The 25,946-nt window shown below is 40.6% G+C and overlaps 2 protein-coding genes across 2 annotated transcripts in view; both read left to right on the forward strand.

Annotated features, from left to right (window-relative positions):
- cntnap3 (contactin associated protein family member 3) overlaps nt 1–25,946 on the forward strand; it is a 128,902-nt gene that overhangs the window by 68,718 nt on the left and 34,238 nt on the right. Inside the window, exons 11-17 of the mRNA XM_088336283.1 lie at nt 9,558–9,664; nt 10,208–10,327; nt 12,889–13,089; nt 14,561–14,723; nt 15,164–15,291; nt 17,799–17,969; nt 23,943–24,161. Coding sequence (XP_088192409.1) covers nt 9,558–9,664; nt 10,208–10,327; nt 12,889–13,089; nt 14,561–14,723; nt 15,164–15,291; nt 17,799–17,969; nt 23,943–24,161 — 1,109 coding nt within the window. The remainder of the gene's footprint in view (nt 1–9,557; nt 9,665–10,207; nt 10,328–12,888; nt 13,090–14,560; nt 14,724–15,163; nt 15,292–17,798; nt 17,970–23,942; nt 24,162–25,946) is intronic.
- On the forward strand, nt 4,185–6,112 carry LOC148374424 (zinc finger BED domain-containing protein 4-like). The gene is made up of 2 exons (XM_088355005.1): nt 4,185–5,214; nt 5,420–6,112. Exons 1-2 carry the CDS (start codon nt 4,185–4,187, stop codon nt 5,809–5,811), a joined length of 1,422 nt encoding a protein of 473 aa, XP_088211131.1. The 3' UTR covers nt 5,812–6,112.

Here is a 25,946-nt window from a genome sequence, read left to right on the forward strand (position 1 = left end):
TACCTGTGGCGTGCAGTGGAATTGATAGCTACGCCTTCACTTCAGTCTTTTTAAGTGGTGTGTTGTTTACGAATGAACCGGCGCTAAGAAACGTTTCTTGGAAATTTCCTATTTTATCTGTGAGGACTGGGGTGAAGTAGAAGTGATTCGTGCCGGCCCACGCCAACGCCCCTTTCTTTGTCTGACGGCACCGTTCTCGCCAAATCACTCTCCCTGTGACGCAGTCCGCTTACCAGTGCACAGCACCTGCTCGATTGCGCGAAAGGGGGGTATTGTGGTTTAGTAGGGGGCAGGCGGAAACGGATGCGAAAGCATGTCCTTTGTAACAAAATCAAAGTTCAACAAGACCGTATAAAGGGTCGGGCTTAAGATCTTACCTCAAAGCTAAAAGCTGTGGACGAAACCTTTTCCTGCTTGCGCAAGGCTTGCTTGCTGTGGATTTTCCAACCTTTCGCTATTAAATCAACTCACAAGTTTACCTCTTTGTTGGCATGATGGTTTTAGTGGATTACAACCTTCTATGTTTGTGAAAGCGGTAACATTTCTCTAGGCCTTCCAGAATATCAATATGAACCAACTCAGGATCTGATTGACAAAATCAACAGTTCATTTTCACTTGGTCGGTCTCATGAGAGCCTGCAGAACCGGTTCTGCAGGTCTCAGGGTAGATTTCTGAGCCTAGCAATAAATAGTGACTGAAATGTTATAGGTTAGATCCTTAAATATGTAAGCACATATCTGGAAGCACTGTAATTAGGGGGAAGGCAATGAACGGAGGGTAATACAGAATTATTTAAGTATTTAAAGATTGATTGAAAATTATAAATATAATTAACATCACACCCATCCATTATCTGAACCAGACATGGGGACTTGAGACTTAGTGACTTGGACTCGAGTCGACTCGAGTCGCTGTTTTTATGACTTGTGACTTGACTTGGACTTGGCAATCTAAGACTCGGGACTTGACTTGACTTGAGCCACGATGACTTGAATGACTTGCGTGTTCATATATATATATATATTTCATTATTTAAATAATGTTGACAATTACAGTACGGGATGCGGGCTGAGAAACGCTCTCATGTCACGCCCACTCTGCCCATGCGCCACACACCTCCACGGCAACCACCTGAAGTCAGCATGTCTGCTCCGAGGGTAGTAACTTTTGGCTTCAAAAACTTCTGTGAAGAAGGTAAACGGCGAACAGCGCAGTGCAAATTTTGCAACGGGAAAATTTCGGACAGCCAGACCACCACCTCAAATTTCATCCGACATTTGAAGAGCCATTCTGCCCAGTAAGTGTTTGTCAGTGTTAATATCTGTTTGTCAATGTGTTAATATCTGGTGAGTTGGATGTTGGCTAATGTCTGTGAATATTGTCATTCACCCAGGTCATTTTATCCATACAGTTTAGTTGTAGGCAACTGGACTTCTAATTTGAGCTTGAGGAACTTCCATGAGGAACATCTACAGCTCAATCTCTAAAAAGTCCAGTTGCTTACTCTTTGGTTGTTAGCTAAGAGTGAGCGGCAGGGCGATTTAGCCGCTGCACAGGGGGGTTTCAGTTTATCATTGTGACATTCTTATGCAGAGACGAGAGGTTATCGTAACCTGCGTCAATGATGCTTCATTCATTTACTTTTATAAACATTGCAGTATGTTTGAGTAAAACGAATGCATTTGTGCTCATAGTGCCTCGTCTATCCTACAACGGGTAACGCAAAAGACAAGCCAGGCATATTGAGCTAGGAGCTACGGATAAACGGGCTGTCTAATTGAGAAAATAGGGTAGGCTAAGCGGTGAAGTTGAGAAGGACACGTGCACTGTACATGATCAAAAATCAGGGATGTGATTTGACCAAAGTGAAATTATCTGAAAATTAGGCGGGGGTCTGGGGGCCGCGGGCACCCAGCTAGGTCCAGGGCAGTGCCCTGGTGGGGGGAGAAGTGGGGCGAAGCCCCCCGGAGGTCATGGGTTTTCCGTGTTTTTAAGTACTTTCAATGCACTCAGATGACAAAGAAATAGACAAAACAACAGCATACATTTTCAATGTATTTTGAACTATCCCATATAAAATTACAGTTTAAGTCAACTCAAAATCAGTCACATTAAAAAACATTGGACTGCCTTTGCTATTAAAAACTATCACTGAGAATATCATCATATCTAACTCATGTGATTACTAAGTTAACACATAAATCATGTTGAAGAGTTCAAATTTCATGAACAAATAATTGTATCATGACCAAATGAAAAGTAACTCATATTAGAACATACCATAAATGTCTTTGTTATAGAAGAAGATGTTATCTATAAATGAAAGTACTGTAGTGGGTTGTACATAATTCACCCACGGAACCATTGTTTAGTTAGCGAGTTCCTAGGGGGACTCTTAATTCGGCCGGTTCTAGCCACTCTCGTGTTTGTTTTGTTATCGCCAGTTTAAATGTCATTAAAGCAGCTTTCGTTGGCACCTTTGTTTGACACTCCGCTTACGACTCCCGTCTCTGCTCGCTACATTGGATCACGTCGGGGTCACCAACATTTGTAGATAATTCCTTCTCTAACCAGTCCGATCGAAACTTGTTTTTTTACGATCTTAGCAATTTCTTTAACTCGCGGAGCATCTTTGCGTTCGATCTCGGACATCTTTCTTTAAACACTCGGCAAAAACGTGTGAGAAATGAACAATGGCATACTCCTACGCCTTTATAAGGAGCGCGTTTATTGGTCAACACGGAGACTTCAACCAATCGCAAGTACGTTTCATTTCAGTTACGGAAACACTAAAATGGAACGCTGTCGAGACGAAATCGTTTTTTTTACCATTTAAAAGAATCGGAAATTTTAAAATTTTATTTTTGGAGCGAAAGCGGAATTCCGCGAATTAGCGGAAAAATCACATCCCTGAAAAATGTGTCTTTGCCTTAATGTTATAGTCTCAATCTGCATATAATTTGGAAGTGTTGGCAAAAGGGCACCTTCCACGATTGGGGAGAGTGTGGGGTTGGCGGCAGCTGCAGGGGGATCCGCTCTTTTTCACAGGCATGCTGATCGTACATAGTCAAGTCAAAGTCAGTTTTATTTGCCAGTTCCTTCAAATGTACTTGACATAAAACGGAATCGAAATTACGTTCCACACTGTCCTATGCGTAGACATTGACAACAATAAAGTGCAATAAAAGTGCAACAATAAAGCCTGGCTATCGCGACTATTAATAAACTGTGATAAACGTGTGATAAACTCATCACACGAGTTTAGTCTGGCCAACCATCCGAGAGGCTGCGTTGATCAAATGCCTCTGTGTACTACTGGACTATGCTACAACCAATCAGACTACAACGTCATCACGCTAAAACCGCCTCAATCGTGCAGGCTAGATCAAAAGTTATGCCAGTAGTCTCCAAATCAAATAGTGACAATAATGTTAATCCAATCTTATAATTAAGACCACTAAGTCGACAATTATGGAAGTTTTTTTTGTAGTTTTTTTTAGTAACTTTTTAGTATAAAAATAAATATTAGCTCATTATTTTCTTTAAAAATTTTGATTTCATGGTTGGAAATGTTAAATAAATTGTTTTATTTATTAACTATCACATGGTTAAGATATACCAGCTTTATGAGCATAAAAAAGTAAAAAAATGTGGTAAAAGCTTCAGTTACAGTTGATTTGATATTAAGTAATATCATCCAGAAGATAGATAAAAAAAAATACAGAAAGTTTCAAACAACTGTTTTTTTAACCATATGTCATGATTTCATGTCTGCCCAACCATACAGGACATCTCATTCTTGTTTTTGCATCTGCTTCACAGATATGCAGAGTATGAAAGGACAAGAAACGCCTGCACTGATACTACACAGCCTGCAATATCACAGTTCATCCAGTCTCGTCCTCTGGAAGCATATTCAGCAAATCATCCCAAACAGAAGTCCATAACCAATGCTATTGTTACAGATCTTGTGATTGGATGTAGCATGCCCCTTTCAATGACGGAAAATAAACATTTCAGGCACTTCATGTCTGTGGTCGACTCCAAATACCAGCCTATCTGCCGCAGAACAATAACTTCAACAATAGAATCACTTGTTGCAGACATGCAAGAAAAGATCAAAGTGATTCTTGCTGGTGTAGACCATGTGTCGGTTACCATAGACATTTGGTCAGATAGGAGGATGCGCGGCTTTTTGGGAGTCACTGGCCATGTCTTAGCAACCTCAGAAGGAGTCATGCTGAAGTCATACCTGCTGGCATGCAGCAGATTCAAGGGATCTCACACAGGAGAGCGCATTGCTGAAGCCTTTGATTCCCTGTGTGAGGATTATGGCATTCGGAAAAAACTCGACTTCATAATCTGTGATAATGCTGCGAATATGAAGCGAGCATTTTCAGTCTGTTTTCCGAAGGATCAAGATGACGAAGTAACCGATGATGACAATCTGGATGATGAAGAATTGTGGGAAGACCTCTCCAGAGGTGACTGGGAGACTGTGGACCGCACAATCAACAGAGGAAGCCCTAAACGTCAGCAATGCTTTGCGCATACTCTGCAGTTAGCTGTTGGTGATGGTCTCAAGGATGCACGGATCATGAACAGTTCCTTTGCAAAATGCTCCAAGCTTAGCTCTCTCTTGCATACATCCAGCACCTTTAAAGATGCGTTTGAGGAGAAGTTTGATCAGCGAGGGATACCCGCTGCTGTAAACACACGGTGGAATTCAACTTTCCGACAAGTCAAGGCAGTGCTCTCATTCAGTCACCAGGACTTGTGCAGTGTTGTTCAGAACACGGGACACAGTGAGCTGGTCTTCTCAATTAGGGAGTGGAACTTGATGAAGGAACTTTGTGATGTGCTACAGCCATTTGCAGAGGCCACTGATCTTACTCAGGGAGAGAAGATTGTGACGATTAGCTCTGTCCTCCCCTGTGTATTGTCTCTTAACCACCACTTGGAAAGACTCAAGCCGCAAGTGCGCTTCCTGGGAAGCATGATCCATAGCCTGCAATTCTCTTTGAAGAAACGGTTCCGGGGAATCTTCGTTAATGTGAAGATGTTGTCAGCTGCATCAGGGGAAGAGCTGCCATTTGCAGACCCAGTCTACATCAGGTCAGCTGTCCTGGACCCGGCTTTCTCCATGATGTGGCTTCAGCATGATGTGCTTGTCACCGATGATGTCAAGAATAACATTGTTGACATGGTAAAAGGTCAGTGGATTTTTTTTTTTTAACGTGATGTACACTTAGGCGTGTCACCATTATCAAATTATGGAAATGTAATTCAAAACAGTTATATGAGTATTATAATCCATTTTAGAGATGATTTTGCAAGCGTATCAAACTGTGGATGTTCAATTTTGAATAATGCTCATGAGATCTTACGCTTGCCCTTTTTTTTCTTTGTTTTAATTAGATCTGATTCTACGTGAGGTGCAACCTCACACAACATCCCAGAGTCCTGAATTCCTAGAGGAGGAAAGCGAAAGCCAGCAAGAAGACAGCACTGGCCTATTCTCAGGCTACAAAAAACGCCGCAAGCAGGACCCAACCACCAACCCAGAGACACAACTAAATAACTATTTTTCTCTTTGTTGTGGGCAGCCTTGTCTGTCCTTCTGGGACGCAAACAGGGCTGTCCTCCCTGCCCTTTTTCCTGTTGCAATGAAAGCTTTGTCAGTGCCAGCCTCAAGTTCCCCAGTGGAAAGAGTCTTCAGCCATGGTGGAATCATTATGAGACCCCATCGAGCTCGGCTTGCAGATAAGACCCTGTCTAATCTTCTATTTTGCAAATGCAATACCTTGTAAAAAGGGAATGACTGATGGATATACAGTGACTGAGTGAGTGAGTTAATTTGTGTCATTGTGAGTGAGTGAGTGAGTGAGTGAGTGAGTGAGTGAGTGAGTGAGTGAGTGAGTGAGTGAGTGAGTGAGTGAGTGAGTGTGAGTGTGTGAGTGAGAGAGAGAGGAGAAATGTAACAAAGTTTAATAATAATAAGCTATTTGTTTTAGCTGTTATTTGTTTCCTCATAAAAAGGGATTGACTTATGGATATACTGTTTGAGTGAGTGACAGAAAGCGTGTGAGAGAGAAATCTGCAAAGAAAAGAGCAAGAGAAATGTGACAGTTTAATCCTCTGTAAGTTAGTATTTGTTTTAGCTGTTATTGTTACTTTGTAAAAGTAAAAAAAAAGTAAAAGTTTGGGTTTCGATCTACAGATCACTTTTTCTGTCAATAAATACCAAATACTGACGATATCACTGTTTGTTTGAGTCTATGATGTATTTTACTGAACATGAGTATTTAGGATACAAATATTTTATTACAGGTTAGGCACATTAGCCAAGGATGATTACTTGATTTCTTATATATTGCCTTTCACTTTATTAAGATCAGATTCTGAAGCTAAAATTACAACAGTACGCCAAAGGTGACTTGACTTGGACTTGACTTGACCTATTACAGGACTTGACTTGACTTGACTTGACACAGCCTGTGACTTGACTTGACTTGACTTGCCCAAGAAAAAAATACTTGGGACTTACTTGAGACTTGCACATGTGTGACTTGGTCCCATGTCTGATCTGAACCCCATATCCACAGTAGGGTCGCGGGGGTGCTGGAGCCCATCCCAGCTATCTTCGGGCAGTGGGCAGGGGACACCCTGAACTGGTTAGCAGACAGTCGCAGGGCACACAGAGACGTACAACTTACTCACCCTTTCATACCTAGGGACAACTGAGACTGGCCAATTAACCTGACATGCATGTTTTTGGAATCTGGGAGGAATCCTACACAAGCACTGTGAGACCATGCAAACTACGCACTAGAAGGCTGGTGGCTGGATTTAAATCCATGACTTGAACTGTGCCGCAGACTTTCTAACAACTCAGATGCCATGCTGCCCCTTCACATCATATGATTCTTATATTTTTATTGTCAGCAGAGAAAGCGGCCCACCAACGGTTGTTACTATGTTGTTACCAGGTTATTTGTTGGAAGTAGGGTTAAATAGACGCTTAAATCACTAAAATCAAAATTTTACTACAAAGTCACAATGACCCAGCACTGGTGAGCTATTTTCCGAAAAGGTCCTGGTACCACATTGGAGAGCCCTAGTCTACTGTGTAATATCTACCTTAGACTATTCATTTATTAGTTGCACGTTGGCATTTAGCATGGTTTATATTCAAGATTTTCTTGTACATTAATAGTTAGTTGTTCTTCAGCAAAATCCATATGCAAAAACCTGAGTAACCAACTAATGAAAGCAAAACCAAAATGTTGTCCCTTGAAACACGCGGCAGTGACGTTGACTCAGACTATCAATCTGCGCGGAAACATCACACGGACGGAGGGATGGCTGCCCAAGCAGAGCTAATCGTTTAGTTTAGTCTGGATGCAAAATCATCGCTCAATTAACAGGACGCTCACAACAATTATGGAACCCGTAAGGCGTGAAAAAAAAAAAACGCGCGGTTAGGAACGGGGTAGGAATTAAACGAGCTGACGCTTAACGAAGCGAGCTGGCGTCCTTGCCCGGGTCGCGACTCCTTCATTTCGTATCCATCGTGCTGTTAGCGATTAGCGCTTTGCCGGCGTACGCTCGGTGATCGCGCTGATTGAATTGAACGCAAGTCAGGTGGAAAATGTCGTTTTTCAACAGAGGGTCAGCGTGGTAGTCATACTCCATAGGAGCTTATTATCACGCCCCAGAACACTCCAACATTTCTGTAGAGCTTACAGAACAAAACCTTACACAAGCTTATGTTCGGGTCAAATGAATCAAAAGTCGCATTAAAACTCCAGTTGAGAGGTCAGCCTTGGCTGTGATGGTGAACTTGCACAAAACATGTATTATAGTGGTAGCTTTTTATACGAGCATGTCTAAACATGAGAATTTTGGTACAGACGCGATCGTTCATAAGTTGAATTTGTTTGTAAGTTGCTTCAGCGCGATTTTTTGTACGGAATGTATGTTTAAGGTTTATTTAAGTATGTTTAAGGCTTGTATAAATAACCTGTGTTGTTTTGTTAAAAAAAAAAAAAAATTGATTAAATGATATGCTCAATAAATATAAAAAAAGTTGAGTTGAACTTACTTTTGGAAGATGCGCTTCAAGAGTTAGGCTACTTCACCCTCCTTGGTAAAAAGTGACAGAAAAAAGTGATCCAACCATTTTCTCAACGGCAACAAGCTTCTACTTTCATTTCAAATGAAACGGCTTGCCCCGTCTTTACACTTTACACCAACCTTATTGAATGGTGGCCGAGATATTAAACAATAAAAATGTCAAAGTAGATACAGTATAGAATGTTTACACACGAACTAGGAAGAGGAAGTGGATTTCTTCCTCAGGGTGGATGCTGGGTGACCACTTTCAGAGCCACACGGCAGTTGCGGCGTAAAGAAGCACTACAGTAATGTCCTGTACTCGGAAAATGGTGCACAATACAAAATCTAACTTACAGCAATGTCCGGATATGTTTCGTCATACCAAAAAATGTTTGTATCTACCGTTTTCACAACTCAATTGTTCGTAAGTAGGTGAGCGTCTGTACATGAGTTTGATAAAATATCGCTCTTTTTACGTAGCAAAATCCAGTTCACGAACAGTCCCACAAGCTACTACGAGAGACCGCGGGAATTGTATAAATTGACAGGTGGGTGATCTCCGTAACTCCTCCTTGCGCCCCCTACCTCTTCTCCCGAACCACGCACACACATTTGTTTCGGCGACTCAACAACATTGAGTGCTCAAAATAAACTCGCATTTTATCCCGTTAATATCATCTCATGTTTTGAGTTTTTACTGGATTAAAAAATATATATATTTAATCACTATTTAAATGTGTTTTTTAGTGAATTTGTTGTATAGCTATTTGGGGTTCAACTAGAACAGGGATGTTAAACATGTGGCCCGTGAGCCTGATCAGGCCCGTCGAGGGTTTTGACCTAGCCCGCTGCACAAGAAAAAAATGACTTGCAGTTTGATATAAGTCCACTGGATGTCACCAAAGCCAGGCGCCACTCACGAAGCATGGAGCTGTATTTTTTTCTCCCTCTCTGTCTTGCAATCTTTCTGTCTTTATCACTATTCTACTCTTTTTCTCTTTTTCTCCAGCTCTCTTTTCGCTCTTTCTTTTACATCTCTCTTATCTCTCCCTTTCCCTGTCGTTTGCTCTCTCTCTCTGTTTCTCGCTATATTTCTTCCGTCTTTTTCTCTTTCTTTCTCTTTTTCTCTTTTTTTTTTCTTGTTCTTTCTTTATCACTTTGTCTCACCCCCACCTCCCCTTTTCTCCCTCTTTCTCTTTAATCCACTATTGAGGCCCCTGTGAGAGTTTTATTTTCTACCACGTGGTCCACAAGCTCAAATGAGTTTAACAGCCCATACTTAGATGCTTTTGGGAGGACGAGAACGGACCAATTTGTTTCTAATTATTTCAGATCTGGAAAATTTGCCATGACACGAGCAAATCGGACTACGAGCACAATCCTGAAACGAATCAAGCTGGTATTAAGCAGGACGGGTGTATAACTTTTGTGTCGTCAGGTGTTCTCCGAGCCGTTGCGAGCATGGCGGGCGCTGCACTCAATCCTGGATGAGCTTCCACTGTAACTGCAGCGACAGCGGCTATGGCGGCGCCACCTGCCACAGTTGTAAGTCACTGCGGGTTCCCGTCCCCTAAATGAAAATATCGACAAATAAATCAAGAAAAGAAAGCCACTGCAAGCTCAGCAGGAGTCAGCACGTGGTAACATTTCCTTTGGATCGGCTGGCGTATTTCTCTATCAAATTTTAAGCACTGTCCAAAACATAGATTGAATACCAGCTCCTAAATGTCAAAAAAAGTCTGAAAATTAAATTACTACAAAAAGTGAAAACTTAATTTATGTGTTAAACACAAAGGCGGGTACAGTAGCCCAAAATTTCACTCAAGTAAAAGTACTGTTACATCATCCAAAATAATTACTTGCGTAAAAGTAAAAAAGTACTTGGTAAACAAAACTACTCAAGTATTGTAAAACTGTAGCAAACTCTTATCGAAAAAACAGTTTTAGAGGTTCTTCTGAAGACAGTATTCTAAATAAAATATGAATTCCTTTATGTCATGTAGAAAATATTAAAAGCTAGATGATGAAGGATGTAAGTCCTGAAGTGGTTAAACCGTCACTTACTGTATCCGCTCGTTTCCCCTCCAGCCGTATACGAAGAATCGTGCGAGGCGTACAAGCATATTGGCAATACCTCAGGATATTTCTACATTGACGTGGACGGCAGCGGCCCCGTCGGACCGCAACTGGTGTACTGCAACATGACAGGTGCTCACACGCTATCTATCTATCTATCTATCTACAGTGCATCCGGAAAGTACTCACAGCGCTTCACTTTTTCCACATTTTGTTATGTTACAGCCTCATTCCAAATTGTATTAATTTAATCTCTTATCTCAAAATTCTGCACAAAATACTCCATTATGACAATGTTAAAAAGGTTTTTTTTAACTTTTTTTGAATTTATTAAAAATAAAAAACTAAGAAATCCCATTTACATAAGTATTCACAGCCTTTGCTTAATACTTTGTTGATCCACCTTTGGCAGCAAATACAGCCTCAAGTCTTTTTGAATATGATCCCACAAGTTTAGCACACCTATCTTTAGGCAGTTTTGCCCATTCTTCTTTGAAATAAGTCTCAAGCTCAATCAGGTTGGATGGGAGACGTTTGTGCAGAGCCATTTTCAGATCTCTCCAGAGATGTTCGATCGGATTCAAGTCTGGACTCTGGCTGGGCCACTCCAGGACATTCACGGAGTGGTTCTGAAGCCAATCTTTTGAGATCCTGGCTGTGTGCTTTGGGTCGTTGTCCTGCTGAAAAATGAACCTTCGCCCCTGCCTGAGGTCAAGAGCGCTCTGGAGCAGGTTTTCTTCCAGGATATCTCTACATATTGCTGCATTTATTTTTACTTCTATCCTGACTAGTCTGCTAGTTCCTGCTGCTGAAAAACATTCCCACAGCATGATGCTGCCACCACCATGCTTCACTGTAGGGATGGTATTTGCCTGGTGATGAGCTGTGCCTGTTTTCCGCCAAACATGGCGCCTGGCATTCACACCAAAGAGTTCAATCTTTGTCTCATCAGACCAGAGAATTTATTTTCTCATGGTCTGAGAGTCATTCAGGTGCTTTTTGGCAAATTCCAGACGGGCTTCCATGTTCCTTTTACCAAGGAGTGGCTTTCGTCTGGCCACTCTACCATACAGGCCTGATTGGTGGATTGCTGCAGAGATGGTTGTCCTTCTGGAAGGCTCTCCTCTCTCCACAGAAGAACGCTGGAGCTCTGACAGAGTGACCATCGGGTTCTTGTTCACCTCCCTGACTAAGGCCCCTCTTCCCCGATCGCTCAGTTTAGAAGGCCGGCCAGCTCTAGGAAGAGTCCTGGTGGTTCCAAATGTCTTCCATTTACGAATAATGGAGGCTACTGTGCCCATTGGGACCTTCAAAGCAGCAGAAAGTTTTCTGTATCCTTCCCCACATTTGTGCCTCAAGACAATCCCTTCTCGCAGGTCTACAGACAGTTCTTTTGACTTCATGCTTGGTGTTTGTGCTCTGACATGCACACTCAACTGTGGGACCTTATATAGACAGGTGTGTGCCTTTCCAAATCATGTCCAATCAACTGAATTTACTGCAGGTGGACTCCAATTAAGCTATAGAAAGATCTCAAGAATGATCAGTGGAAAAAAGATGCACCTGAGCTCAATTTTGAGCTTTATGGCAAAGGCTGTGAATACTCTTCTCTCTCTTTCTCTCGTTCTCTATCCCTTTCTCTATCGCTTTTTCACTATCTCTCTCTCCCCCTTTTCTCTCTATCTCTTTCTGTCTCTCTCTTTCACTATCTTTCTCTCCCCTTTTTTCTCTTTATCTCTTTCTGTCTCTCTCTCTCTTTCTCTCTCTCCCTCTCCCTCTTTTTCTCTCTCTCTCTCTTTCTCTCTATCACTTTCTTTCTCTTTATCTTTCTATCTATGGCAGGGGTGGGCAACTATGTGCAGTCAGGGGGCGCATAGGGTTATTAAAATTGGCCAAGGGGCCCATCCTGGCACGCAATCTACATTTAGGTCTGGTTTAAGCCCTAAATTTGAGATTTTAATTTTGTATTCTTTCTGCAGTAATATGCTGTAGTATTTCCATAGTAGTATTTTGTCATATTTTTGTAGTATTTTCACACTGCAATTCCTGTAGTATATCTATTTTTGTACTATTACTGTCATTGTGTATATCTATTTTGTTGTGTTTCTGTAGTACTCTATTATTTTTACCGTATATTATAGTCTTACTGTATTGGTATTTTTGTAGTATTTCTGTAGAAGTATTTTTGAAATATTTCTGTTTAATATTTTTGCAGCACTTCTGCTGTTGGATTTTTGGTAGTATTTCTGAAGTCATTTTATACTATTTCCATAGAATTTTTGTTGTATAACGGTAGTATTTTTGTGTCTTTACATGGTAGTATTTTCTAGTTTTTCTTTAATATTTGTTAGTATAAATGTAGTAGTATTTCGTATTATTACAAAAAATGTTTTTTTTTTTTCAGAATGAAAGCAATATAAAATATTAAGTCTTTGTTTTAAAGCACTAAATTTGGGTATCTTTGTATTATATTTGTTGTATTTATATAGATACACAGGGACAGCGTTGGTACCAGAAAAACTTTTTTTCTGTCAGTAATACTTTATTCACTATCATATATATTGTAATTGTATTTCGACCACTGTAGAGACTGTATGAAAAACCCTGGCGGGCCACATGTGGCCTGCGAGCTGTAGTTTGCCAACCCCTGATCTATGGGTCTCTTTTTTTCCCCCCTTCATTTTGTCACACAGAGGATAACACTTGGATGGAGATCAGTCACAACAACAGTGAGCTGACCTCAGTGAGGTCGTCTAGTGATGCCCATCAGCACTTTGTGCGACTGCGTTACTCTGCCAGCGAGGATCAACTGTTGGCGGTCATTGGTCATTCAGACCATTGCCAACAGGAAATGACTTATCGGTGCAGGAAGTCGCGTCTCCTTAACACTCAGGGTAAGGCTATCATCTACTTATGTTACTAGTTTCTTTAGTAACAAAGTGCAAAATGCCAGAACTCATTTCCAATGATCAACACACATTATCCATCCATTATCTGCACCGCCTAACCTTAGTAGGGTCGCGGGTGTGCTGTAACCCATTCCTGCTGTCTTCGGGCTGCGGGGAGGGTACACCATGAACTGACTGCCAGCCAGTCGCAGGGTACACAGAGAAATACAACACAATCACTCATAGGGACAATCAACCTGACATGCATGTTTTTGAAATGTTGGAGGAAACCAGAGTGCCCGGAGGTAACCCTTGGTGGCACGGGAGAACATGCAAACTCCGAGCGGGGAGGCTGCGGTAGCTGGAATCGAACCCTGGACCCAGCCTTTGTGCTCTCAACCCACATCATGTATATAGCTAATTAATATTTATGCATTATTCAATCATTCAGATCAATGTACGCCGTTGTAATATTTTTCGATTTAATATCACATCCAGCACACATATCCACAAAGTAGAGGATATGTCTTTCTGTTTTTAATAAAGTTGACAACCACTATAACCATTTTAACCACAACCTATGTACAACTCGGGGGTTATTCAACGGAACCAAGATGTTGGATTAAGATGATTCAGGCTCAAGTGGGTTGTATGAAATCGGGTTAAATTTAGCTCAGCACAGTTACTATGGTGATTCATCGTCTACAGCTTGCCTGCTCCAGACCATGGTAACAAGGCTAAATGGATAAGAACTAAAATTGTCCTGTCTTTGATAACAACGTAGTGAACACCGTTTGCAAAGGAGATTCGGCGTGGCACTGTGAGAAAAGGGGTTGAAAGTTAGCCCGGGTTTCTTTATTTCCTTTTTGTTCAATAACCCCCCAGCTCTAAAACTAAAGTCTGTTTTTAAAGTAGATGTCCCTGGCAACTGTTAAATAACATGCACCCACCAACAATATCAAAATGTGACCTCCTTGGGGGAAAAAAATTCTCAACAACAAAATCTAAAGTGCATTTTTGTTTTCTGCAAAAAATAGAGCACCAAAGTACAAAAATCAGGCAGGGGTCATTTGGTGCACCAGGCATGTGTCAAAAAAGAATTGGGGCGGTTTGCCCTGACCGTGCTTTTTCAGTATTCTGCTTTATCATTCAGCCTCCATCAATAACCTACCCTACATATTATAATCATAGATGATATGGGGTCTTTTCTTTACACATTTTTTCATAAATCTTGTGGAAAAAATATTTATGTTCAGCAATGAATTTGACATTGGTTTGTTTAAACAATTGAGTGAATGTAGTTTTACACTTGAACCAACTCGCCACGTCAAACAAACTTAACATTGCCCTCTAGTGGCTGGGGAGAGCATTTAGTGTGCATTTATTTGAAACATTTTTTTCGAAATGACCTAGACTCGCTTCTTGAAATACTCAGAAATTAACAGCAGGTCGGATTAACATTAGTATTTAATTGTAGATGGTTCCCCTTTGAGTTGGTGGCTTGGCGGCGCTTCTCCTGGACAGCGTCAGAATTATTGGGCCGGGGCTCAGCCGGGCAGCCAACAGTGCGCCTGCGGCCTGCAAGGAGACTGCTTGGACCCCAAACGTTACTGCAACTGCGATGCTGACAATGCGAAATGGTAAATGCACAGAAACTCTGAAAATAAATAAATAAAACGTTTGGTTTTTTTTTAATCATAAACTACTGCTTTTGTTTACTCGTAACTTTTTGAGATTTCCTTTTTCACGGCTTTCCTTATAAAAGTATAGGACACTTTATAGTGTTCAGCTAACGGAGCATAAATGTTTTATGTTGAGGCTTTACGTAATATGTTCTCTGCATTTGCCCACTGCAACCTTCCATGTTTTATTCACCGTGTTGGTGCTTGCGCTTTACATTTTTCCTGTCGTTTCTGAGCTCAAACGTCTATTTCTAGGGGATCAACTTTTAAATATTTCATGCGAGATGCTAACTTTTGGTCCTAGATTGAATAAACACTGACAGGCTGATAAGAATGAAATGGAAAGGAGTACATGTAATCATCTTACTGCACATGGTTTATGTTTTGACTATATGCAGGGCTGAAGACTCCGGCTTGCTGATCTTCAAGGAAAGCCTCCCCGTACGCTCTCTGGTACTCGGCGACGTGTGGCGGCTCGGCTCGGAGGCCGCGTACAGGGTGGGACCGCTGCGTTGCCATGGCGATAGTAAGTCGAGTCGTCTATGGAAAAAATAACTCATGCATACGGTAGCAAAGTGGGCAAAAACATTAATTTAGTGTTATCACACACGAGGTTACAGTGGTTAAGTAGCCGTAATGTGGACAAAAATGTCACAAGTTTTAGTCCTTCATTAACCGAAGGCTGAAGTGTATGCTGCACGTTAGAGAATCAATTTTTTCCCTTTTATAAATTACTTTATTTTGTTTGAATACTTTTAAAGTGCACATTGAAACCATATTTTTGTGTCGTTTGCCAATGAACTGCCTCTACGAGATGAAGTTTCCTTTTTTGTTTGTGAGGACTCGGGTGGGGGAGACGTGATTTCGGCAAACCCCAGCCCCCGCCACACCGTCGGTCCACTCTGGGAGCCGACAAAACAGACTGAAAGGTAGAGGCGGGGGTGGTATAAGAATGTACCCCTGTGCCCCACAGCTGCGCCTGTCCTTTGTAATAAAATCTTAAGTTAAAGACAACAAACAATGACGAGTGAATAATAAAGAAAGTCACAGAGAAACATTCGCGACCCAAAACCCAACGTACCGACCCGGCCTGAAATTTGGATCGGGTCGGGCTTAGTCTCGGGTTTAAGATCATACCTCTAGGCTGCAAGTGGCAGACAAAAAATGTGAAGACCTGCAAATATATTTTCTGAGCCCAGCAATAACTTATGGCTGAATTGCAACGGACAAATGCCTAAACATGAAAGAACACACCTGAAAGCAGTGCAACTAATGAGAGGCAATACAAAGAAGCTGATTGATCATTTGGAATTATTTTATAATTCTATAATCATAAATATTGATGGGCAAAATATAATTAACATCAAATGTTTTAGATATTTTGGGCAAAAGTAGAAGGCCTCACAGACCTCACGGCCCACTAATGGCTAAGTGTAGTCACATGGGGATTACAGAGGCAAGCTTGATGGATTGTGACAAAAACATCTCAAATCTTAGTTTATTTCACATACAGAATGAAAATAAATATGACATCCGAGTCTGTAATCTATGCTGCAGGTTAAAGAATCCATTTATCTCCTTTTCTAAAATGTATTAATTTATTTGTTACTTTTTATGAGAACGTTTAGACTATATTTTATTTCTAAAAACCTTCTCACATACTCTATATACAGTAATGTATTGCTCAGCTTGGAATAGTTCGAAAAGAGATGTTAGAAAATTAGTCTGGTAAGATATTTAATTTAAAACATAATAATAAGAAAAATCCAGAAATAATACTTCCAACGGGTGAATAATAAAAACACGTCTGAAAAGTAGACGATGGAAATACATGCCTGGTTGAGAAGAGATTTGTACAAAATTAGGCACAAAATCTGTCTGGAAAAGAATTGAATAGAATAGTCTTTATTGTCATTGATATCATAAGTATAAGTTTTGAAACATTGTATGCAAGGAGATTGGACATGACACGCCAGGCCAAAGCATGTCAATCAAAATTTTGAAGAAGAAAGCATAAACGACTATCAGGATGATAAGGCAAAAAAAATTATAATAATTACATTGTATTTTTGAGAAAACTGACCCATGTTATAATAATAAAGCAATGAAAAATGAACAATGAAAGTGCAATCATGTTTAGCAACAAAACCCCAATATAATTAGCATCGTATATCTCATCTCATCTCATTAGCTGCACCGTTTATCCTCAGTAGGGTCGCGGGGGTGCTGGAGCCTATTCCAGCAATCATCGGGCAGTGGGCAGGGGACACCCTGAACTGGTTGCCAGCCATTCGCAGGGCACACAGGGACAGACAACTCGCTCGCTCATTCACACCTAAGGACAATTTGGACCGGCCAATCCACCTGAAATGCATGTCTTTGGAGTGTGGGAGGAAACCGGAGTGCCCGGAGGAAACCCACGCAAGTACGGGGAGAACATACAAACTCCGCACAGTAAGTCCGGTAGCTGGATTTTCACAATTTCATGCAATATTATTTATTTTCAGTTTCATTTGGCAAAAACAAGAAAGAGGAGTAACAAAAAATAAGTTGCAAGATATGTATTCACAGTTTTGTGTGTTCGTTTAGGGTGGTGATGGCTCTTGTGTAAAAGCTGTCCAAGCTTGTTTGTTCTTGTTTTGAGGTGGTGGCCGGGGTGGTAATTGTCTTTTACAATGCTCTGCTACAATATCGCTAGCTGGCAATGTCCTCTAGACTGGGCTGAGAGCAGCCCTTGAGTTACAAATTCTGTACAGGACCTTTAAGACTCAAAGTGTTGACTTGAATTCAAAGAAGAGGTGTGGAATGTTCTGTATGTAAATATAAAAAGTCAAAAGTCTGAAATAAGAATTATACAATAGTCTCCAATAAAATAGATTAAAACACCTACTTCAAGTCTGTCAAGTCAATGGGTCTTTATGCTTTCATTATGTGTAATGCAATTTTGATACTTCAGGGTAAAAATTAGAACGTAATAACACCAGCCGTCGATCATAAAAAATGTATTGATTGTAATCATCTTTTCCCCCCCAGAGAATTTCTGGAACGCTGCTTTCTTTGCCACTGAGACGTCATACCTCCACTTTCCGACATTCCACGGCGAGCTGAGTGCCGACATCTCCTTCCTGTTCAAGACCAGCGCTCCCTCCGGTGTCTTCCTGGAGAACCTTGGCATCAGGGATTTTATTCGCGTTGAGCTGAGCTGTGAGTTTACGCCTTACCACGTGATGTCTATTAACAGATTATCGTGAAATTCGGGCTAAAGTGCGCACCTGATTATAAGCCGCACCCAGTACATTTTTAAAGGAAAAACCATCTGGTACATACATAAGTCGCACCTGACTATAAGCCGCACGGGCCCACATTGAAACATGATACATTTACAAAGAAAGACGGTACACTGAGAGAGTTTTAATAATATATGGTACCTTAGCACCTTAACGTTCTGATGGCTCGTCAGTGGGTTGCCGGACTTATGACAAACAAATATGTCTGCACGATGTCATCAGTCACTGAAATACATCATGCCACATATCATTGGAAAGCCTATTGTCAGGTTGAAAACGATGTCTGGATGATTTAAGAAACATTTAAGTTACAATCAAACATTTTTATTAATGAAAAGCAAGCACATAGAAACAAGGCAAAGTTGTGTTCTTGTAAATTGAAATGAAATACTTCCGCAGACTGAAGTGGGCGCCTCTTTTTAATACGGTCTTGTAGATTCTGATTGGAGTACACAATAAGGTTTCTGATTGGTTCAGACAGGAATCACACATTTAAATGCAGTGTATAATGCCGGTCGCTAAATAGCTTGCAAGTATAATAAATAAGCAATAGAAAAACAAGCTCTTGAATTTGAATTTGGGAGTGGCTCTGCCAGAACAGAACGTACCCAGGAGCCTTCAAGCTGTAGATGGTTAACAAAGGAGTTCCGTGCCCCTGTTTGATAACAGATAGGAGTCTAACAGTTAGTGTCTGAATTGTAGCTTTTTGGCTTGGGAACCTTATTGTCCTGACCTTGAAAGTGCTTGCTCCTGAGAACAACTTGAAAGCTTAACTGGTTTTGACTAAAATATAGAAAGATATAAACGTATAAAGATATACAGCACTATTTTGTGCAATCACATTGACAGCAGCTAAAAAAACACACAAAATAAGTCGCAACATAAGTTTTCAGCTTTGTGCGCTCCTTTAGGGTGATGGCCCTCGGAAGAAGCTGTTGCTTAGCTTGTTTGTCCTACTTTTGAGGGGCCTGTAGGGTTTACCAAAATGCAATAGGTCAAAGAGGTGGTGGCTGTGGGAAGAGTCCTTTACAATGTTGATGGCTCTGCTGCTGTATCGCAAGCCGGCAATGCCCTCTAGACTGACGAGAGAGCAACCGAGGATCTTTTGGGCTGTGTTGATTACTATGTTTGTTTTTCCTGTACGGTAAATCCATATCCCAGAACGCTTTCCACAGTGTGCACGTTTCTGTTCCAGGTTGTTGTGATGCCTTTCAGTAGCTTTTTTGGTGGGTGGGTTTGGGGGTTTTATACAGAGCAGCTAAGTGACACACAATGATGTCATCCCCTTCTAGGTGTGGCTCATTTTATGCAAAATAAATAGAAATTTATCAACATACTGATATCTAAAAAACTGCACATTTTTATGATTACTCATGTACTATATCTTTGCTAATTATTTAAATGAATATTATTTTCAATGAATATTTTTTTTATCACTAGGAGGCACTGAATAGTACACACTGTCCCTTTAAGTGCAGCTCTTATGCATTATAAAATAATGTATTCCTCATTGTTTGATTGATTTTCGTATCAATTCTTATGAAATGAAATGATCTGCATTTATATAGCGCTTTTCAAGTAAAGACTTCCCAAAGCGCTCTTAATATTTTATATTTTTATTTCTTATTTTTTGTAGGGAATAAAAAAATAAAAAAAATGATACAGTGGAACCTCGGTTCTCGACCATAATCTGTTCCAGAACCCTGTTCGAAAACCGATTTGTTCGATCACCAAAATCATTTTTCCCATTAAAAATAATGTAAATCGTTTTAATCCGTTCCAACACCCTGAATGTTTACCTTGAATGTTTAATGTAAACATAAAACTAACCCAGGCTAATCGTTCGTTCGCGTTATCGTAATCTTCCGTACGAAAGATTACGCTAACATGAACGTGTAAAAATAAAAAAATCAGGTCGTTTACAAGTCATTTAGCACCGGGGTCTCCACAACAAGTGGTGAGCGGTTCATTGGAAAGGGGGCTCCGTTCCAACACCCTCAGTGTTGGGCTCCGTTCCAACACCCTGAATGTTTAACGTAAACTTAAAGCTAACCCAGGCTAATCGTACGTTCGCGTTATCGTAATCTTATGAATAGATTTCTTACCTTTGTGGTGGTCAGCAGAAGGCGCTCGCACACCTCCTTCATATTTGGTTATTATTTCTTTCTTAAATGCAATAGTTGTACACACTACTTTTCTTTTTTCACCTGTAGCAACTTTGCTGCTTGCACTGACTTTTTTCGGAGGCATAATAAGGGGCTAAAACATCCGTACGCCGCTCAGCATCGCACCCTAGCGTACGCACTCACGCATTACCAGCGTTCGAACTCCAATTTTTTGACCTAACAGCAAAGCAAGAATTTCTCAAAATTTTTGGTCGGACACCGATTTGTTTGAACTGAGAGGCGTTCGAAAACCGAGGTTCCACTATATTTGAGTGGAATGCTTTTATCAGTTTTTTTGTGTGGAGCACCCGATCAGGCCCAAACTCACTCAGACTCCAATTGAGTTGGAGACCCCCTTCTTTGGACGCTTTAAACACAAATATATTCCTTTTCATTTGCCACTAATCATCATGCTAAATTATAGAAGCTTTAAAACTTGTTTTAGATGTTTTGGAAGTATACAACCACGAATGAATACTTATAGTGCATAAACAACCTCTTATATTTTTCCAAAGTTATAAAAAAGTATGATTGAGTGATATTTTATCTAAAACCAAGCTTTCAACATGTTGAGAAAGCCTAGGATTTATATTAGTGGCACTGATGTTATGACGTGATTCCTCCTAAAATTGTCTGGCCAGACATTAACTGTATCTTATCCAAGTGTGAATACGCAGCTTCTTTCTCTGTCAGTGCATTTTTACAAGCTGTTGTCTCATAAAGCGCATGGCGAAATGAGAAGGCCCTCGGTTAAAGGTAGGCACCCGGTCAAAGACGGGCAGTTGTTTTAATGGACCGGCACAGCCAATTGATTTACGTATTGACGGAACCAATACAACTCATACCTTGTGGCACTTAGACAAGGTCAAAAAAGTATGCAAAAATTAAGTCCTACCTTTTCATTTTACAACCAACCAGCTTCAAACCTCTCCACAACAGTATCTCGGACCCGCCTGGTGTGTTTCTCGTTCTTCATGATGCTCTCTACGCTTAAAACAGACTTTGAGACGATCACAGTGCAGGTGCATTTATACAGAGACTTGATTACAGGCAGGTGGATTCCATTTTTCAGCGTTAGTCATTTAGATCAACATTGAATCATTCAGAGATCCTCACTGAACTTCTGGACAGAGTTAGCTGCACTGAAAGTACAGGGGCTGAATAATTTTGCACACCCACTTTTTCATTTTTTTTTTTAAAGTTTAAAATATCCAATAAAGCGTGTTCCACTTCATGATTATATCCCACTTATTGTTGATTCTTCACAAGAAATTACAGTTTTATATCTTTATGTTTGAAGTCTAAAATGTGGCAAAATGTAACAAAGTTTAAGGGGGCCAAATAGTTTCGCAAGCCATTGTACTTCTGTATTTACATTGCAGAGAGACTGGAAGACGACAACCTTGGCGAGCCTTTTGAAAGATTCTCCGGGTGTAATTAGTTTGCATGAGAATGAGACTCTTGTTTACAAAGCAAAACTTTAAAGAGTCCGCGCACTTTCCTTTGTCGCGCTGCTAAAGTCCACATGGGAATATCGGGGACAAAAACAGCAGCTAATGTTGGAACGCCATTGGTTCCAGCTTGGAATACTGCTGCTCTGGTCCCTTCCTGGGCTAACTCCAGGCTCCTGGGAAAATAAGGGTTCAGAGTATTGTTTTGTCTCCTCCACCCGCCCGCCATCGGCGTTATGCTCGGCCAGCACTCCTCTAAATCTTTCAGGAGTCCGAGACGCTCCAGTAGCACTGCGGCACTCGGCGATCCATAACCGGCCTGAGGCAATTATATCAACAGCACAAATGAAAATGGTCACACAATACAAAATGGCTCCTTCTTTTTGAGCCCCAGAGGCCTTAACTTGTGCGAGGTACCAGCCTTGACGATTGCCCAAATGGTGTGTCTCGAACAAAATTGAAGTAGCCCTTGGAATGAACGCTGAGGGACTTTTGAGTTGTAGGGGATAAAGATACCTTGGTGAAGATGTTTTTGGTCTGTATAGATGGTGATTTTTACAAAGTTATGTAAATAAGATCCAATCAATCTTGTTTGAAAGAATGGGACTTCAGAGACAAGTAATTCATCATATAAATGGACATCAGGTATGCCTTCAGTTCATCAGAAATATTTTGCCCCCTAAGAACCCTTGAGTAGCCTGCAGACATGTTCTGAAATTAGCTCACCAGCGATGGGCTATTGCAATTTTCTAGTAAATTTGATGGTTAACTGACATGTATTAGTGGTTGACTTAACTTCTAACATAAGGTTAAATTAATAACATGAGCTCTTTTAGAAATGTATATAAAAATGGTAACCCTTCGCACCAATCAGTAACAAAAAGTAGCTCTCAATTTCAAAAAGGTTGGTGAGCAATGGTGAAGTTCAACTGAAACCGAGTGCTACAAAGCACAAGTGAAAATACAATTTATGGAGACAAAGTGACTAGATCACACAGTTTCCATACCTGTCAACCTGTACGTTTTTGCCGTACAAAGTATGTTTATTATGCATTTTAAGCCGTGTACGACGTACAAGAAAATCTGTACGGAAAAACGCAAATTTGTCAATTATGGGTAGTCAAACGAGTTCGCCGCGGTAGCCTCTATCTTGGTATGTTTTTTTTCGTTGCAAACTAAGCGAGCGGTTTGATGCTACGGTGCGCATGCATCTGCCGCCTGGGGATTTCCCATCATGCATCATTCCGATCACAGGTGAACAAAACGAAAGCATAACAGTAGGCCTACATTACACATCGTTTTGAATTTTCTTTGGATACAATCATCAAGTCGCAATCATCAAAACGCCGTAAGTCATTCTGATCTGAAAACAACAGGCGGGGTTGATTGAGTAAATTTGTAATACACGTGGTCGCAAAAAACATTGGATTTCATGTGGTAGATGTGTAGTGAAAGGAAGTCCGTCTCTTTATAGAGAACCGTCTTTTTCGGCTCAACTCATTAAAGAGTGCCGGCTCTCAAACGGCTCACTTGCTTTGATGCATTATATTACAAATTATTATTTTGTATAATGAAGTTAAGAAAAAAAGGAAGTATAAAAGGAGAAAATGAAAAAAAGACAGGTTTGTGGTTATCCCTTTAATCAGTATATTACCAACAATAATTTAATGCAGAAAATGAATTAATAATTTGAATAAGAAAATGTATTATTCCACTTAAGTATATTTGCATGTATTTTTTCCTTCTACAGTGAACGTCCAAGCTTCTTAATTTTTGAACTGTTTTTATAATAAACCTCATTCATGTTGAGCAACTCAGTATCTCAAAACAAAATGTTAATCAACAATATATATGATATACCGAAACACATGTACAATATAACACTTTAAACTACATAAATAAACACGTTTGAAAAAAAAAAAATGGTGTAAGATCATTTTGTATTTTGTAAGGGAAAATACGACAGTTTGTAAGGGCATGGAGCCCTGGAGGTTGACAGGTATGAATTTCTCTTCTCATTCTTTGGCTCAGTGTGTATGTTATGTAAAATACAATTTCCCAACCCACGAGTAACAACTGCATGTTTATATGAAATAGTTCATGTATTTTTGCCTACGATTCAAAACAATATTATTTTTATGAATTAATGTTTTTTTTCCTTTAGGAGGAATTAAATAATACATAATATCCTTTTAGACCCTAACAATGAAAAACTTCAAGTGATGCTTTGCTTACAAAATCAATTAGTATTGTTTGTATGTCTTCTTATGGCAGCTCCCACACGAGTTCTGTTCTCTTTTGATGTGGGCAACGGTCCACTGGAAGTCACTATAGACTCTCCATCCCCGCTGAATGACGAGCGCTGGCACCGGGTTCGAGTGGAGCGCAACGTGAAGGAGGCCACGCTGCGATTGGACGCCATGCCCGCCAACACCCTTCAGGCCCCCGTGGATGGCCACCTTCACCTGCAGCTAAACAGCCAGCTCTTCATCGGTGAGTATGTGGGGGTGGGTCAATAAAAATATCGATATCACCGATACTGATCAAGCACTACAATTGGATTGATGCCATTGTCTTTTGAGCAATACTGCTGTCCTGTTTTAATACCATTATAATAATATTGTTGTGGGTCATAAGATTATACATACTGTACAATATGACTTTCTAATTGTGTTAACACTGTCTTTTCACTACCGATCCTTGTTATGTTTTCTAAATGGCTGAACGCCGAAATGCAAAGACGTGCAACTGGAAAAGGTTTACAGAGTTTATTGCAAGTAGAAAGCAGGTGGTGTAGGCGAGTTGCTCCATCCCGAGGAGAGATTCGATAGCGTAGACATCACCTCCTGGAGCGTGTCTCTGTGTTGTCCCACGAGTGCGCCTTGTTTAGAAATCGTTAAAGGCATTCAGTTTTGGGGAGAGCTTTCGTAACATGCTGTGTTTCTGCGGGGTCCATGATTGCTGGAGAATTCTGTTACATATTCTAAATAGCTGCACCCTGGAATGCAAAGATGTGAGACTGGAGAAAAGTTTGCTGGAATCAGGAAATCAATGCGCAAGGAACCAAATCTGGGGGTACGAGTAGCAACGGGTAAGAATGGAAGTCATAGAAAGAAAGTCTTGATAAAAACTGTGGTCCAAGGCAAAGATTCAAAATACCATCAGGACGGAATTCAAGCTTGTATAGTCTGTTATTTTGCTGATTAGAGGCCTGTGTGCGTCATCAGAGCAGCAGCCAGCGACGCCCCTTCCCACACACTACCTGCAGTAAAACAGAGGGAAGCACAAAACACAAACAAAAAGCAAGATCATAACAACTATATTTTCAAAAAATATTCTTTAATGGAAGGTAATTTAGTTACATTGATGCTTTTTCGGGTTTTACTCTCTTGACTTTTCTTCTGATACAGTCTTTGTTGTAGAAGCATACTTTTATACAGTTAAACTTTGCATGTAGTTATTTAATAAAACATAAAGCATTTTCAAGAAAAAGTATCGGTATTGATCGGTATCAATCGGTGCTACCTTGTATTTACTTGAATCAGATCAATACCCTAATTTCGGGTTCCATAATCAATGCAGATTATGGAAACGGCTTTTTGTGTACCTGCTTATTTCTAGGCTAGGTGGCTATCGCACAGCCCAGTGGTGTGGAGGCCCAGGGTTTAATTCCAGCTATAGCGGCCTCCCCGTGTGGAGTTTGCATGTTCCCGACGTGCCCGCGTGGGTTTCCGCCGAGCTCTCTCACATTCAAAAGACATGCATATCAGGTTGATTGGCCAATCGAAATTGTCCCTAGGTGTGAGTTGTCTGTGTCTGTGTGTGTGCCCTGCGATTGGCTAGAAACCAGTTTAGGGTTTCCCTTCCCCACTGCCCGAAGATAGCTGGGATGCGCTCCAGCACCCCTCGCAACCCTAGTAAGGATAAGTGGCAAAGAAAAAGGATGGAAGGATGTTTATTTCTATTCTTCTTAAAAATACATAATATGTGCAAGAGTACACTTTTATTCACCCCAAAAAGGAACAGAAATGCCCCACACGTCATCATGGAAATATAAAATTGAAAATGTATCAAATTATTTTACTTATTCAGTTTTAAAATTCTTTACCATTTAACTTCACAATTTGGGGATTTCCTTTTTTCCAATTGTTGACTTTTCGGAATATGTTTATAATATTGTTTAAGGTGAGGTGCGGTATTTGAAAATGGAAGCCTGCAATAGTGACTTTAAGATAGGAGATGGTTGCAGAATAACATATGATTAGCATGCATTCATTT

Source organism: Urocampus carinirostris, chromosome 1 (assembly GCF_059441175.1).
Source record: "Urocampus carinirostris isolate Australia breed hairy pipefish chromosome 1, RoL_Ucar_1.0, whole genome shotgun sequence".
Lineage (NCBI taxonomy): Eukaryota > Metazoa > Chordata > Actinopteri > Syngnathiformes > Syngnathidae > Urocampus > Urocampus carinirostris.